Below are 16,607 nucleotides of genomic sequence, written 5' to 3'. Positions count from 1 at the left end.
ATAAATATTATTAAAATGTAATTGAGTATATTGTGGCATTAACTGAACTAATTGTACGAGTAGTTTGTAGGCAATAGTAATGTAAAGTTAAAAACAGTGTAACATCTTGAACTTTACTACATTAACAATTTGAAACTGACAGTTACTTTCGATTTTTGAAACAGTCTTTTAGTTTAATTACAATTCATCATACTATTTATATTTAGTGTGAATAGTTAAAAAATTAAAATCATGTTTTTGTAATAAATATCCACCTTAATTTAAACTAATTCTCCTATTAACATTTTAATGTTAAATATTCAAGTCCGTACTGAAGTTAACCAACATAAGATTAATAAATAGCTGTTTTACCATTAAATTTAAAAATAAAACAATATGTGATTAATTAACAAGGAATACGATTACATACTAAACTTTATTATAATATTTCGAGAATTTTCACAAACTTTTACAGTCGTAAAACTACGACATGTGAAATTGCTAAATAGTTCAAAAAAGTTAAAAATAGCTTACAAATTTCGATACTTTCATTTTTTTACAATCTGAAGAATTGAACTACTTCGAAAAGTATTTTACTTATGGTAAGTAAATATAATTCTGCTAAAGATTTTTTCACACTGGAGACTTAATTCATTGTTGCAATAATAAATAAAGTAACTAAAGAAACATTTCCAAATACTGCAAAATTTCGGTCAAATGAATAGTGGCAATACGTAATGTAATTCTAATTTTTTAAAATTTGGTGTTACAAGATCGAAAATGATTTAAATAGAGTCGTGTTCACGTCACTATAGCGCGAGATTTGAACTTACCAGAACTTATTCTCTTCATCTTTAACATAATTACACTATGAATTTTAAGCATTTATAATGTATACAACAGTTTACAAATAAAATGAAAAACTGGTTGAATCAGATTAGTTTTTATTTTATTTTTAATTTAACAAACCCCTTAATTAGCAGACTAATTTTCCATTATAATTTTCATTAAATCTGTACAAATTGGAAATTGACATAATCATTTGCCATCTAGGTGATACAATAATCCTATTTTAATTAATTTTTAGACGTACAAACTGGGACCTGAATTCTAATTTTTAAATTAGGGCAGGAATAAGGATATATAAATTGATTTTCAGGAACAAATTATAAACGATCGACCTAAAACATGTAATAAATCAAAATTATTGATAGCTCTATAGGTTGAATTACTTTCAGATACTTTAAAGCAAAGGACTTTTTCATAAATACTAAACACATACTTAAGATTTTAAACATCTCTACTTGAGATAGACAGAATTTATATGAATTGAAAGAAAGAACTTACGCTTGGAAAAATTATACATCACACATTTTGAACACAATATTGAATGAATCATAAAACGCCGATATAATATCATGGTGTTAAATGACACATAAATTTTGTTCTAAATATAGAATTGCTAAAATAACACGCAGAAAAATTATTCTCAAATCTGAGTGCAGAAATGATTAAAATAGATACTTTTTACAAAAAATTCATTGAAAGAGTAATGTGTATCATGAAATAGTAATACATTCGATATTCTTAAATTATATATTACAAATTATAATTCTGAGGAAAATAATGAGCTCATCGAGAATGTGTACGGGGCATAAATCCGTTCTGTGCACGAACTATGCGCAATTTGATGTGATCAGTGCACGAAAGCGTTGATTGGCCAATCGATACATGAGATGCGCGTAGCCCGCCAATGAGAGCAAAATCAGGGGACAAAAGTCAGGTTCCCCTGCAATATGGCTGTCAGTATAAATTTGATGCTTGTAACATGCGTTTCTCTCCGAAAAATTTGACAAATAGTCTGTCTATCTGTCGACTTTTTCAAAATATACAGCGTAATGTGATTTTTGAGGAATCAATACAGTGGGAAACGGCTATGCGGGTTAGCTGAAGGATAACGATTAGATACACTATATTTTAAAATCAGGTATGTTTAGCTCACATTTGGATTACTATTTATTTATATATCCATATTGCGTTTCTTCGCAACATTTTATTCAATATTGCACTATGTTTATGTTTTCTTAATTGAAATGTCCTATGTGGTTCTTTAATTTTACGATGCCTGAATCGACGAACTCTTGAACCGACCGAAGAACGCGTTCTCGCAGATGTCATCTATTACCTCTACGTCGTCAACTTAACTCCTATAGACTTTCGTTTTTGACGTTGAATGTTACATTTTGTTGCCTAAAGTACTGCTATCGTTCATGAGACAGGAAATATATATCATGCAGATGAGATTAGCATTTCCTGTACTCCATTTTATTTTGCACAGCTGGAGCTTTTAATGTACTTCCTATTAAACTTTTGTTATAAGAAAACTGCATTTATTAATTAATCTATGAATATTTTACAAGTGCATGATTGTTGGAGTATTTATATTAATTGCCTATAAATACTGATATCAGTCTATTATTATTTTTTAAAGACTGAATTTTACGGTATTTATATGGTATACATATGTATAGTTTTATGTTCAATTTTAGGTACACAGCTGTTCATCAATCAATATCACCTGCAAACATGACATCGAGGTAAAATATCGAGTAGTGTAAACATTTGGTTTAATCTAATACTTATTTATAAAAGTATAGCAATATTAGTTTTCACTTAATACATTGAATTACATTAATCAATGGCGTGTAATAAACTAACACATTTTTGAATTTTATAAATAACAGAAGCAATAAAGATAAGAAATATGTATGTCTTGTCAACTGTTAATGGTATGACTATTCTTTGTCTTTGGATAACAATTAGGAAAATTTAAATAATAGCCTGTATGTTCTATGTAATATATTGTATTAACAAATCAATAATATCATGACATAAATAATAAATTTCCATAGGCTGGATAGATTGTTCATTTTATTGGAAACTGGAACAAATGCAGTGACTAAAAAAGCTGCAGCACAACAGCTAGGAGAAGCCCAGAAATTACATCCTCACGATTTACATCATTTATTAGCAAGAGTTTCTACTTTATTAAAGTCTCCACACTGGGATACAAGAGTATCTGCTGCACAAGCTGTACAAGCTATTTTAGCTCAAGTTCCTGCTTGGGATCCACAACCTATTAAAAAGGAAGATTATAAAGGTAATTGATTAATTTAATGTGTTGTTTAATAATTAATAATTCATTATACTCGGCCACTGATTTATTTATCTTATTAATTAACAAAAGATGGAGAAGCAAAAAAACATGTACCAAATAATAGATTAAACTTGGAAGACTTTGATATGGAAAAGGTCTTAGCTCGTAGCTCACACCTTACTGGATCAGAAGGCAGTGAATATGATTTAATTGGTATCGATGGAGAGCAAGTACTTCCTGTTCCTCATCAAGAAGAAAAACTAATTGCTGCGAAATTAGGTCTTCATCCTCAATTAATGGGTGTTGATACCTCAGAATTATTTACTGTTGAAGACCTTACACCAGTAGTGTTACCACCTGTCTCGAATATGCAAACCAAGATCTCTGTAAGTGAAACTCTGAAACAACCTAGTGGACTAAGTAGACGTGAAATCAACAGAGCTAGGCGTAAGGTAATATATGACTTTATTATCTATAATATATAAGTATAATGAAACATTAATTTTGAACAGATCCTACATATTAACACATTTTTAATGTAGGCACGACAATCAGTTTCGAAGCAACGTTCGCGAGAACCAGATGAACATCGCAGCAATGAAGATTATCATAACAATTCAACTGCTCAATCACCCATTAATAGTGCAGGAGAATCATTATGTAAAAAAATAAAATTAGAAGAAGTAATCTCAACAGAAATAAGTGTACCTAATAGTATAACACAGACTGAATCAACGAATGGAGTACCAGACAGTACTGGTTGTTGGCCAGACTCTGTAATAGATTGGCCTTTGGAATCATTTGCGGAAAGTCTGTGTCAAGACTTATTCAGTCAGAAGTGGGAAGTCAGGCATGGAGCTGCGACTGCGTTACGAGAACTTGTAAAACTTCATGGAAAAGGTATATAAGACCTTAATAATATTTACTAGCACTAACGTAATAGAAATGCTTAATTTTTTGTTTTATTAACATTTAATATAGGCGCAGGAAAATCGAGGGATCAGACAGCAGAGGAGATGGAAGAGAGTCACCGTCAGTGGATTATTGATGCTGCTTTGAGATTGCTGTGTGTGTTGGGATTAGATCGATTTGGGGATTTTGTATCCGATCAAGTCGTTGCGCCTGTACGCGAAACCTGTGCTCAAGCATTAGGTTCTCTTCTGTTACTAGTGCCAAATCAAAAAGACAGTGAAAATAAAAATATAATAGGAATTATTTCGGTCATGCTGAAGCTTTTAGAACATGATGAATGGGAAGCAAGACATGGTTCATTACTTGCACTTAAATATTTACTTGCTGTACGAGACGACCTATTGGACAATATACTACCAAGGGTTTTTCCGGCCACAATGAAAGGTCTTTCTGATCCTGTTGATGATGTAGGCGCTGCTGCAGCTAGTGCGCTTATACCAGTGGCGTCTGCTCTCCCGCGATTATTAGAGCCATCAGAATTAGAAGTTATTGTAATTCGTCTGTGGGAACTTTTACGTGAGCAAGATGATCTAGCAGCGGCATGTAATAGTTTTATGGGACTATTAGCTGCTATACTTTCACTACCTACTGCACGCGTTTGTCTTACACCTCAGCCGTTATCGCAGGTAATGAATGATACATCACGAAATCTATTTAACCATATAACGCCTGAATTTTCGTTTTAAAAAAGAAACTTATTCTTTATTTTCATATTAATAAACATATAAATTCTAAAATACATCTAGAAATGCAGGGGTTTACTTTTGTTTTTTCATATGGTACGAAATCGTCACATTTGTCCTTAGATTAACTCCATGAATATTCTACTTTCTGTATTACACAGGGTGTCCCAAAATAGCTTCGACTCCCGGAAATGAGGGGTTCCTGGGATGATGTGAAACAACTTTTTCCTTAGCAGAAATGTTATCCGAGGCTTTGTTAACTAGATATTAACGAAAAACTCCGACGAATCAGAGCGTGAGTCTGCCGGCCGAGCTTCCGCGATAGTGTTAGCTACGTGCTGCGATTGGTAGCCAACGCTACCGCGGGAACTCGACTAGCAGACTCGCGCTCTGATTGATCGGAGATTTTCGTTAATATCTCGTTAACAAAGCCTCGGATAACATTTTTTCTAAGGAAACAGTTGTTTCAAATTATCCCAGGAACCTCTCATTTCCGGGAGTCAAAGCTATTTTGGGACACCCAAACGTTACAAAAACGTCGCGCTTGGCGTTATAGGGTTAACTTACTATACAGTATTTAGTAATTATTGTAACATCAAACGATATAATTGTAGGTTTTACCACGATTATGGCCATTTCTTAGTCATTCTAGTTCAAGTGTACGCAAAGCCACTTTACAAACATTACAAACATTAACCGGAAATGATGGTATACAAAACGAGAAGAAAAAAGAACAATGGGGCGAAGGAGGTGGAATCGTTTTACAAGACGCACTTCGTCATGTTTTTCAACGTGTACTGATTGAACATGTAACTGCCATACAGGACGTAGCCGAACGTGTTTGGGAAAATCTAGTCGTACAGAGCGATCTCGAATTGTTACTGCACGCAGCGTGTCCTCTTGTTAGCACATGGCTCTGCCTTGCTATGCAACCGGAACATGTGCCATTTAATCCAAACTTACTGATGACAATAAGTTCTCCGAATAAAGGGACTAAGAGTAATCAGTTCGTTGGTGTCTGCGATGGACAATCAGACGTTAATAATGTGGGGGGAAATAATACCACAACTGGAAATGTGAAATCAATATCTGAACTGAAAGTTTACATTGGTGGGATTGAGACTGTAGCTCAAAATATAAGGAAATTAAATGTAGTACAAGCTCGTTGTAGAGCTGCACGAATGTTAGGATGGCTATCGCATTATGTAGTACAACCAGCACCAGGTGTCACTTATACACCAGATATACCTAGTCCAGCACTTTGTTACGCTAAAGTATTACTGGCACACCTGAACTCACGTTCAGCGTTGCAACGCACTGTTGCAGGCTTGACAATGTCTCATTGGGCGACTGTAAACAATGAACCACCTGCCATACCAGACATACTCAGGTATTCCGATGAATATTTGTATCTATCTAACTTTTTTTAATGCGGTCTAATAATGATGTATTTGCTTAAAAGGGACAAACTCTTGACGTGTTTAAACGAATGTGTATACTATGATGAGATTGCCGCATCTTTCACTCGACTATTACATGACAGTCGTGATTATATTGCCACTCTGAAACATTATAAATTACCTGTTCCCATCGAGACAGATGCATCGGGTGTAATGACGCTCGATCAAATTGCGAATCTTGCTGCAAAACCAATTACAGATCTTTGCGCAATGGGCAATGTAGCAGGCAATGGAGGATCAGGTGGAAATATTGGCAGCAGCCCCAGCACGGTTAAACTAAAACCAAAAGTAATCGAAAGTTTAAAAGAAAGGCGAAAAGCTTTGGAAGTAGGCGCTAGTGATACAGCTGCCCAACAACTTTCGTACAATGTTATGTCAATGGCCGCACTAGCTGGTGCTGCCACAATGTTACACTGTCTCCCTCCATCTCCGCTACCCCTTAATCCATTAGTGAAACCACTGATGGAAGCTATTAAACGGGAGGAAAACGAAGAGCTACAGAAATTAGCTGCAAAACATTTGTCATACTTAGTTGACCTTTGTTTAGATAGGACACCTTCCCCTAATGCAAAGGTGTGCACTAAAACAAACATATATCAACAACGAAGAAACAAATATAATGACTTTTTTGAAATCCAATTAAAGTTACCTATTAATTAATAACTCTTATTATAAACAAGGCAACAGTTATACAATAAAAAGTACAAACTGTCAATTGTATTTTCTGCTACTTAAAGAAATTTCTTGCTACAAGATCACAATAAAAAAGATGTATTGAATATGACGCATTAAGCATTAGAAAGTCTGAAAACCTTATGTTTTTTTTTCCACAAAATCACTATATTTGTTGCTTTACATACATGTACTTCTGTTGAATACAATTAATTTTAAATGACTTCATTATAAATTTTTGTGTCGTAGATATCGACCAATTTATGTACATTCCTATGCTCGGATATTGAATTTACGCCTCGTGTAAATTTCGAGACGGATACGGATCTTTATGACGGAATTCTTACTTTAAGCAACAGACAGAAACATGCTGAAAGAGTAGCTTATAATCGAGGGGCGAACAGCGGAATTGGTAGCGGAAGAGGACCAGGTCGACCACCGACTACTGAAATCCCTTTGGAAGAACTACTTGCTTGCGAAGAACCTGAAGCCAAAGCAGCTAGAACACGCCGTCGTGGAGCAACTTTCGCACTTACTGCTATAGGTTAGATTTACACTGTATAATTATAATACAATACAAACCGGTTCAACAATCATAATAAAAACTTTTTATAAATAACATACTATATAAAATCATATTCTACTCAATTTTGACATTGATTTATTTTTACAGCCACTCACTTTGGTGATCAGTTACCAATTCGACTACCACATCTGTGGGAATTAATCCTACCAAATATCTTAAGGGAGGAGGAAAAAATCAGTGGTCGTGAAAATACTCAAGAAGAAGTAAATCAATTAATTTTTGGTTTACAGGTTTTAGAAGTTATGGCTCCAAGTCTCGATAAAGCTTTACTTCCCCCTGTCCTGAAATGCCTTTCATGTTTGTGTAAATTGTTGGCTCATCCATACAAAGCCGTTAGACATATGGCATCGCGTTGTATTTCTGTGTTAGCTAGATTAGATACCGAAAAGGTAAATTTCCAGTGTAGTATGTCAATATCAAAATTCCGGTTTTATTAACTCCATTATAACTTTATTTGTAAATTGATCGTAACTTTTTGTAGGTAATAATACACATCACACGCAGCGTAATACCGCTTTTAGAAGTTACCGGTGGGGAGAAATTATATTCGACGACCGTAACAGCCCCGAGCGAAATAGATTCAGTGAGGCAAGGTGCAGCTGAAGCATTGGTTTGCCTTGTTGAAAATTTAGGTGTGAATATTGTTCCATATGCTGTACTTTTCATGGTTCCTTTACTGGGCCGTATGAGTGATCAAAATCAAGCTGTGAGACTAGCCTGCAGTGCAACATTTGCCACGCTTGTACAGCTTCTACCTCTTGACCCTGGTGCAATAGCTGATCCACCAGATTTAGTGTGAGTTAGAACATTTTAATGTAAATGTTGGGCTATAATTATTTCGAGTGTAAACATTATACATATAATTTTAAGTATATTTCAGAGAGAAGAAAGCTCAAGAGCGACGGTTCCTAGAACAACTTTTAAATCCACGCAGTATTCCAGATACCGAATTACCAATACCTGTAGCTGCAGAATTGCGTTCTTATCAACGTCAAGGTCTGAATTGGCTGAACTTCCTAAATCGTTACCGACTTCATGGTGTCCTATGTGATGACATGGGTTTAGGAAAAACGTTACAGACTCTTTGTATATTAGCATTAGATCATCATCGTAATCCTCATGCTCCACCAAGTCTAGTAGTTTGTCCACCGACTTTAACCGGTCACTGGGTGTACGAAGCAGAAAAATTCTTCGAATCTAAAGATCTTTCAGTCCTGCAATATGCCGGCACTCCGCCTGAACGCGAGAAATTACGTCCAAAAGTTACTTACCACAGACTGGTTGTTGCAAGTTACGATATAGTACGTAAAGACATTGATTACTTCGAAACGTGGCAATGGAATTACTGTGTGCTCGACGAAGGTCATGTTATAAAAAATGGAAAGACAAAAAGTGCAAAAGCAACGAAACGACTACACGCCAATCACAGACTTATATTGTCAGGCACCCCGGTTCAAAATGACGTGCTTGAACTGTGGTCTTTATTTGATTTTTTAATGCCAGGTTTTCTAGGCACTGAGAAACAATTTGCGGCAAGGTACTCACGTCCTATTCTAGCTTGTAGAGAACCGAAAGCTGGACCAAAAGAACAAGAAGCGGGTGCTTTGGCTATGGAAGCGTTACACAGACAGGTAGTTCTTTTATTATTTTTATTCCTATGAGCGATTAACGTGTTGGGGGACCGCAGTATATATTGAGGTGAAGTGCCATCTGATTGAAAAACATTGAGGCTATCATAAGAACTCTCAGCTCTAAATTTTGAACTGCGAATAAATGCTGACATAAAAACACCTGTTAAAGTATACCGTTTTTTGTTAATCGAAAATTTCACACTTTTCTCTTACATACATAATTAGAGGCAGTTTAACATAGCAGTTTATTTATAAAATAACTAACCTACATTAAATCGTAGATATGTGAATATGACAATAGCGTTTTTCGCGACAGTTTTGTGTCGTCGATGGACTCCAGGTCAAAATTGTCACGATTGTTCAATGCTGTTAGCCGACTGCAAAGTGTTAAATATATTTATATAATATAAACATGCATATAACAAACACTCTATGTTTTATAGGTTTTGCCATTTTTATTGAGGCGAAATAAAGAAGACGTTCTCCAAGACTTACCACCTAAAATTACTCAAGATTATTACTGTGACTTGTCACCATTGCAACGCACATTGTACGAAGACTTCCGTAGTAGACATTCTGCCACTCTATTATCTGCCACATCGTGTACTTCATCTGCAAGCGATCCTCAAGGAGGTCATGTGTTCGAAGCACTGCGATATCTACGTAACGTTTGTAATCATCCTAAATTAGTACTGAATCCACGACACCCACTATATCAAACGGTTTGTACCACTGTGGCTTGAGTTGACAAATGTTTTACCCGCGATATTAGCTATTAATATGCATATTTTTAGGTATGCAACACGTTAAAACAACAAAAAGGTACCTTAGCTGATATAGAACATGGAGCAAAGTTACCAGCGTTAAAGCAACTACTACTGGATTGTGGAATTGGACAACCACAACAACAACAAAACTTGGCATCTACTGGTGGTACACCAGATAATCAACCACCTCAACAGCAGCAATTAGTCAGTCAACATCGAGCTTTAATCTTTTGTCAGTTGAAAGCAATGCTGGATATTGTAGAGAAAGATCTCCTTCGCACGCATCTACCAACAGTCACGTATCTTCGTCTTGACGGAAGTATACCAGCGACCCAAAGGCATTCCGTAGTGGCGCGTTTTAATGCTGATCCGTCGATTGATGTACTTTTGCTAACGACTCAAGTCGGAGGGCTAGGATTAAATCTAACCGGTGCAGATACTGTTATATTCGTGGAACACGACTGGAATCCTATGAAGGATCTTCAAGCGATGGATCGAGCACATCGGATTGGACAAAAGAAAGTGGTTAATGTTTACAGGCTTATCACGAGGTCCACAGTAGAGGAGAAAATTATGGGACTTCAAAAATTCAAGCTTCTCACAGCAAATACTGTGATTTCAACAGAAAACACCTCTCTAGAAACAATGGCTACCGATCAGGTAAGATGTAGAGATTACACTGAATACATACAGTGGGGGACAAAAGTATTCGTACACTCTTTAAAACGGAACTTTTTTCAAATTGGTCAAAATGACTCGAGTTCTTTTCTGAGGTTAGGGACATTAGTTTACTAAATGATGTGTAAAATAAAATTTGAAAAAGTTGTAATTGGTCGGGATCGCGAATAAAATAGTAAACGTCGCTTTTTACAACTTTTTAATCTGAGGCTAGAATAAAAATGTGATAGATACATATCGAAGATTTATGTTAGTTATATACATGTTGAAGATTTCATAAAAATCGATTGTCGTTGCTGAGATACAAAGGATTAAAAATGTCGATAATCATTGTTTTTCGCGACTGTTGACCTACAACTGTATTTAATAAACCTAACAATTTTTACATCTTTTGACGCCTGTCGCTCGTTTCTGTATCAACCGATTTCAATGAAAGTTTCAGTATGTATTGCAACTTTTTCAAATTTATTTTTACACATCATTTAGTAAACTAATGTTCCGTTTTAAAGAGTGTACGAATACTTTCGTCCCCCACTGTATAAATATACACGGTGGTTCATATGCATAACGTCGCAAAGTAATCTTTTCGAGACTATTAACAATAGTTTGCATAAATAGAGGTTAGTGATTTGCACTTTTGCAGATGTCAGTTTCATTACAATTTTATTTCGCACAAGAAAAGGTATTAAAATACTTCCATTGACTGTACCATGTCTTACATTATGCGGTAAACGAAAAGATATTTCGAATAAGCGTTATTCGTTGCTTGATGAATTCTAAGATTGCAAAGATTTGCGTGATATATTTAAATATCGTGCAAAAGGCGCCAGGCAATCTTGAAAACTCAAAAAAGGAATCCTATTACTATCCGTAATAGTTTAAAAAATCACTTTGTAATAATTTATCTGAACCAACCACCGTTTAGCATATTTGTCACAGTTTCTTAAGATTATTATAAAAGATTTATTTTGTAATAACACTTTGTTCGTAACATTCTTTACAGTTATTGGATTTGTTCTCATTAGACAATAATAAGGGAAAAAGGTCGGACACACAAGGAGAGACTGTGTCTAAAATTACTGGCGTCCCAGGCGTTAGTCGTTCTGTCCTAGAAATTCTTCCTGAGTTATGGGAACAACAACAGTATGATGACGAATACGATTTTGATTCATTTCTATCGACATTAAAGGCTGATAACCAGTGAGCTTCAATTTTAAGAATTATTACCACTGATCGCATAATCTAGGAAAGTTGCTGAGTATATTGTCAAGCGAGCGTACACAAATCAGATCAAGTAACACAGAAAACGACCTCCCCGATCTTATGGACTGAATATAATAAATATTCTTTTATTAGGAGAAACGAAAACAACATAATAACTACGTAAGAGAAATGAAACTCGGATACATAAGTTGCTAATTGATTAAGTACTATAAGTAAGCGAGTCTTGTTTATTTATAATAACTTATAAAAATGTCGATACAATTACAATCCCGTGTTTGTACCAAATGACACCAGGGTGCAGATTTATTTATATATTATAATACTAGTCTCTTTCTTTACCACCATTTATATACCATCGTGATGTGTCGGTAAACCGTAATACCGATTGTCTTCACTAATTACCGAATTCCTCTTAAGAAGAATCATGATCATCCCGAGTTAAAAATGATTTGCAGAGCGTAGTAAGTTCCAAATTATCACAATGCATTTCGTTCGTTTACAATTCACAGTTTCGATATACTTTTCGGATCCAAGTTACCAGCTGCGAATATGTTATGGGGATCCAGGTGCGCTTTGGCTGCCCGATACAGAGATACTCCCACTTCGCCTACAGCGTCCGAGTAAAAGCAGGAACGTAATTTACCCACACCGTGATGATGGGACAGAGAACCACCACTGGCAAGAATTTCCTGGCGCGCGGCATGTTCGATGGTTTCGTACGTTTCAACGGGGTCCGAGAGATTGATGTAATTAAGTGCCATATAAAAGTATATACAACAACCGGCATCGTAAATTTGTGTGACACGACAAGAGATGAAATAATGGTCGATTTTATGCTTATAACACTCTCTGGCCACGCGGGATTTTACATTTCTACACAGCGATAGAGCACGGTTCCAGGAGACTGAGGTTTCAAATGATTCAGCCAAAATATTATAATCCAAACCAAGGTCCCGAATATACGCTATAACAAAGGTTAGGACGTAACCACGTTCACCGTTCGTCTCCCCTGCCGGTACACCGTTATGTTGTTTTGCGATATTATAAATTTTTTGTTCTTGCATCGCCACATCAGCGGCCGTGCTGCCTTCGAACAATAGAGTAGCGACGCATAACTGGTCCCATTTGAATCCCTTTATCCTTGTAATATATGCATGCTTCAATCCTTGTAAAATCGAACTACCCCAACTGCTCTCTGGTCGTAAGACTTGTCCAAATTGAAATTGTTCATTGTCCATTAAGCGTATACTAGCAGGTTGACATCGTTCTTTGGCTACCTGTTCATGTACATGTATAAACGATGATTAATTTCTTAACATTAAATTACAATAAAGAGCAACATTACAGACATCTCTTATTTTAAAGGTCCTAGCTTCATATGCCAGCAACTGTAGTTCGATTTCCGTGCAGGGGAAAATTCTTTTTCGAGAAACTTAATTTTTTAAATACAGAACAGAACAAATATCGAATGAAAAAAATGTGTATAATCCTGCTTCTCATTGCAATAAATATCTCGATAGAAATAACGATAGCTTATATTTACCTGACGCATCGCTGCTACACCGTTTTCAAAACTTGGGAAAACTACACTACCATATTTAACTACTTTTGGTAATGGCCTAATTTTCAATATTACTTCAGTGACGACACCCAAAGTCCCTTCACTGCCAAGGATCATGTGGTCAAAGTCAGGTCCACATGAAGCTCGGGGTACCAATATACCCCTTTCCAACGTTATTTCAGGATCTTCTGTTCTACCAGTAACCATTCTTACTCGTACAACTAAGTCCTCGATGTTTCCATAGCGGTTCTTCTTCATACCGCTCGCCCTCGTCGCAACCCACCCACCTAAACTGTTCTTTCAAGAAACAAACGCTATTATAGCAACGGCAGTCAGCAAATTATTTTTATGAAATTGTCTAATTTTGAAGATGGTATGAACTTTTTTTACTGTCAAAACACTATGTTTCTTTACGTTATGAAGAATGATAATTGTTTTTGTAATACCTATGTTTAATGTAGTAATATATGTAAGTATAAGATCTCATATCGCCTTTTGTCATAATTACATACTTACAATTGTGAAACCATTAGCTTCTCTCATTAAAGTTGTAGTTTTAATGTTACGATCATATACAGGGTGAGTTACCTAACGTTTGCATCTCAAATATCTTTGTTGTTTTTAAAAATTTGTCAAATGTCTTAAGGACAAAGTTTAATGGTTCAATGGGGCTCATACGATGCGAAACAATTACTGTTTTTACGAGATTTTTTTTTTTTAGAGATATCAAGGTCACCTTCAATTTTTTAAATGGAACCATCCTTTTTTCCGTAACCTTGAATGACCTTGAATAATTACAGTCACTGAATTGCTAATGAAAGAGACTTCATTGTAAGTGTTTAAAAAAGGGTGATTCCATTTTAAAAAATTAAGGTGACCTTGATATCTCTAAAAAAAAATAACATAAAAAAACAAAAAAAATTGACATTGTGTGAGCCCCATTGAACCATTCAACTTTGTCCTTAAGACATTTGACGTATCTTTAAAAACAACAAAGATATTTGAGGTGCAAACGTTAAGTGACTCACCCTGTATAGTATGCTTGTAATTTTAAATACCTCACATAATAGGTTACTAAATTTTTCTGAGAAACTCCATGGCTATGTAATGATAGATTATAACATTGAATTTAAGGAAGCTAAAGTTAACCATGAAAGTTCATGATATCTACAAAGATCGACAATTTCTGTACATGTCTTCAACCAATAAAAATAACCATATTTCTTTATACAAATTATCTTGTATGCGATATTCTACATTAATATTATTGGAAGTTTCAAATTTCCGAAACATATTGTTTATAAACTTTATTCTATTGAAATATTGATATGACGGATTATTGGCTGATTTGCGTATACATTTTGAGGAAATAAATTTTGTTGAATTTAATATTATGTACCTAGAAAATTCATAAGAATCTGGTTCATGACCGGAAGTCAGACCTTGAAGCCGTAGTTGTTTTTCAAGGTCCTGACCAATGATACCAGACTCGCAGCAGGCGATTAAACTTTCCCTATCTATCCACAATATTCGATTCATTTGCGACGTGTCCAGCAATATTATTGTTCGTCGTTCATTCGTTGGACAGGACGATGCACCGCTAACACTTGTTCCGCCGCCGAACGGTAGACAAACTGATCCATACCGAGCACATAGTTTGATTATTTTAACGACATCCTCGTGGCACTCTGTAAACATAATATATAAATATCAATGGAAAATCGACACAATTTCATTACAAATTCGTAAAATTTATTAAAGATTTAATATTCAAATTTAATAGAATCTCTTGTGATAATGCCCAAATAGCACATGACGCCATAAAGACGCCTATTTTACGGCTATTTTAGGACTAAGACGTCTTTAAGCCATATTCAAGGCGTTATTAGACGTTGTGTGCTATCTGGGTACTAGTATTTATGAATCAGTGAACTCCAAGTAGACAAACAATAAGAAACTTTTGTTCTTTTTATCATTCAATCAGTTGCACATTCAACAAAATTATGATACACTTTATACTACTAATTTGAATTATTAGAACAGTTATTGCATATTTAAAATTATGCAATTCTGATAAAAATCCTCCGTCTTACCCGGGATAGTGTACTGTATTTTAATTTACATCTTTATAGATAAATCTTTTTTGTAAAGAAGATATATTATCAGATAGAATGTAAAGTATATTACTTAGTTTAATATTTTAAAAACTTCAACATACTATAGCAATAATCAAAGTAAAATTTAACAAAACGTATCAACAGCAATTTCACAACTAAGGAAAATAACTGGAAATTGTCAGCGCTAATAACTTTTTGTAAATGAGGCGACGTAAAAACAATGAAAGAAAGAAAAATATTAAAGAAACACCCAAACAATAAACTTTTTATACTCTGAATTATATAACATGGTAATGATGGCTTGCGATTTTTACCAAATTTTTGTAAATAGTATAAACACAAACAGTATACTTTTATGTAAATTGAAAAACTTGCTTCACTTCAAAATAGGTACATTATATGTATATGTTTGTATTGAATACAAACTTGATTAAAGCTGTCGTATAATTAATCGTGATGTAGTGTGCATAATTTTTATATAATTATATTTGTAATTGACTATTTATTCAATGAAAATAGTCGTAGTTCAACACCTTTTGACTGTGAATGGCTGTATTTAAAAAGTACGTAAAATAGAGGATTAAAATAATTCCCATTGATTATGAACACATTAGTACTTCCGTCTGTTTTTTGAACTAATTTGTAATTTATTCGTGTCCGACGTTTTACCGTGGAAAAGCACTTCAGAAATTATAGTGTACATCTAATTGTGAGTCAAGGCTTGAGAACTCGTTCGCTCCCACAGCTATCCTGGTCGATACCGACGTAAGGCTAGTAGAAGCATTCAAACAAAACAATGCGACAGGAAAGAATTATTTAAAAAAAGACACACAACATTGACGAGAAACAAACTAAGTATACATTAGGTTGAATCATAAATAACTTCCGGTTTTTGATTTTAAGTTTATTATACAGTCTGTCTCAAAACCCAGATAGCATACGACGCCTCGAAGACGCCCATTTTACGGCTATTTTAGGTCTGAGGCGCCTTTAAGTCGTCTTTAAGGCGTGATGTGCTATCTGGGAAGTTTCCAAACTGAAATTAAAACAGCAGTTTTCCGTAAAATGACGATGTTCTTTATCATCAAGTATTGAACAATAGTTTTCTTTTATAGATATA

The 16,607-nt window shown here is 34.8% G+C and overlaps 2 protein-coding genes across 2 annotated transcripts in view; one reads left to right on the top strand and one right to left on the bottom strand.

The window, feature by feature from the left end:
* The first annotated feature begins 1,832 nt into the window (after window positions 1-1,832).
* Window positions 1,833-11,957, top strand: LOC107191356 (TATA-binding protein-associated factor 172). Its single transcript, XM_015580385.1, has 15 exons — window positions 1,833-1,966; window positions 2,529-2,576; window positions 2,892-3,139; window positions 3,227-3,588; window positions 3,679-4,036; window positions 4,118-4,734; window positions 5,406-6,181; window positions 6,254-6,824; window positions 7,173-7,467; window positions 7,597-7,898; window positions 7,991-8,304; window positions 8,390-9,140; window positions 9,584-9,862; window positions 9,935-10,567; window positions 11,589-11,957. The coding sequence occupies exons 2-15, from the start codon at window positions 2,566-2,568 to the stop codon at window positions 11,787-11,789; spliced, it is 5,718 nt and encodes a 1,905-aa protein (XP_015435871.1). The 5' UTR covers window positions 1,833-1,966; window positions 2,529-2,565; the 3' UTR covers window positions 11,790-11,957.
* Window positions 11,958-12,024: 67 nt separating this feature from the next.
* Window positions 12,025-16,607, bottom strand: part of LOC107190107 (alkyldihydroxyacetonephosphate synthase) — a 32,523-nt gene continuing 27,940 nt past the window's right edge. Inside the window, exons 3-5 of the mRNA XM_015578844.1 lie at window positions 14,770-15,058; window positions 13,353-13,662; window positions 12,025-13,086 (exon numbers count right to left, since the gene is read on the bottom strand). Of these exons, the coding sequence (XP_015434330.1) occupies window positions 12,313-13,086; window positions 13,353-13,662; window positions 14,770-15,058 (1,373 nt within the window). The 3' untranslated portion in view covers window positions 12,025-12,312. The remainder of the gene's footprint in view (window positions 13,087-13,352; window positions 13,663-14,769; window positions 15,059-16,607) is intronic.

Source organism: Dufourea novaeangliae, unplaced genomic scaffold, assembly GCF_001272555.1.
Source record: "Dufourea novaeangliae isolate 0120121106 unplaced genomic scaffold, ASM127255v1 scaffold11, whole genome shotgun sequence".
In the NCBI taxonomy this organism is placed as follows: domain Eukaryota; kingdom Metazoa; phylum Arthropoda; class Insecta; order Hymenoptera; family Halictidae; genus Dufourea; species Dufourea novaeangliae.
Note: the sequence above shows the minus strand (reverse complement) of the source record. Positions and strands in the feature narration are given on the sequence as shown.

What these genes read in the sequence shown, in the direction of transcription:
- LOC107191356 (XM_015580385.1), top strand. An exon ending in TAAAAAGGAAGATTATAAAG is followed by an intron (nt 3,140 to 3,226) that starts GTAATTGATTAA and finishes AATTAACAAAAG; the next exon opens with ATGGAGAAGCAAAAAAACAT. An exon ending in TGGAAGCGTTACACAGACAG is followed by an intron (nt 9,141 to 9,583) that starts GTAGTTCTTTTA and finishes TATGTTTTATAG; the next exon opens with GTTTTGCCATTTTTATTGAG.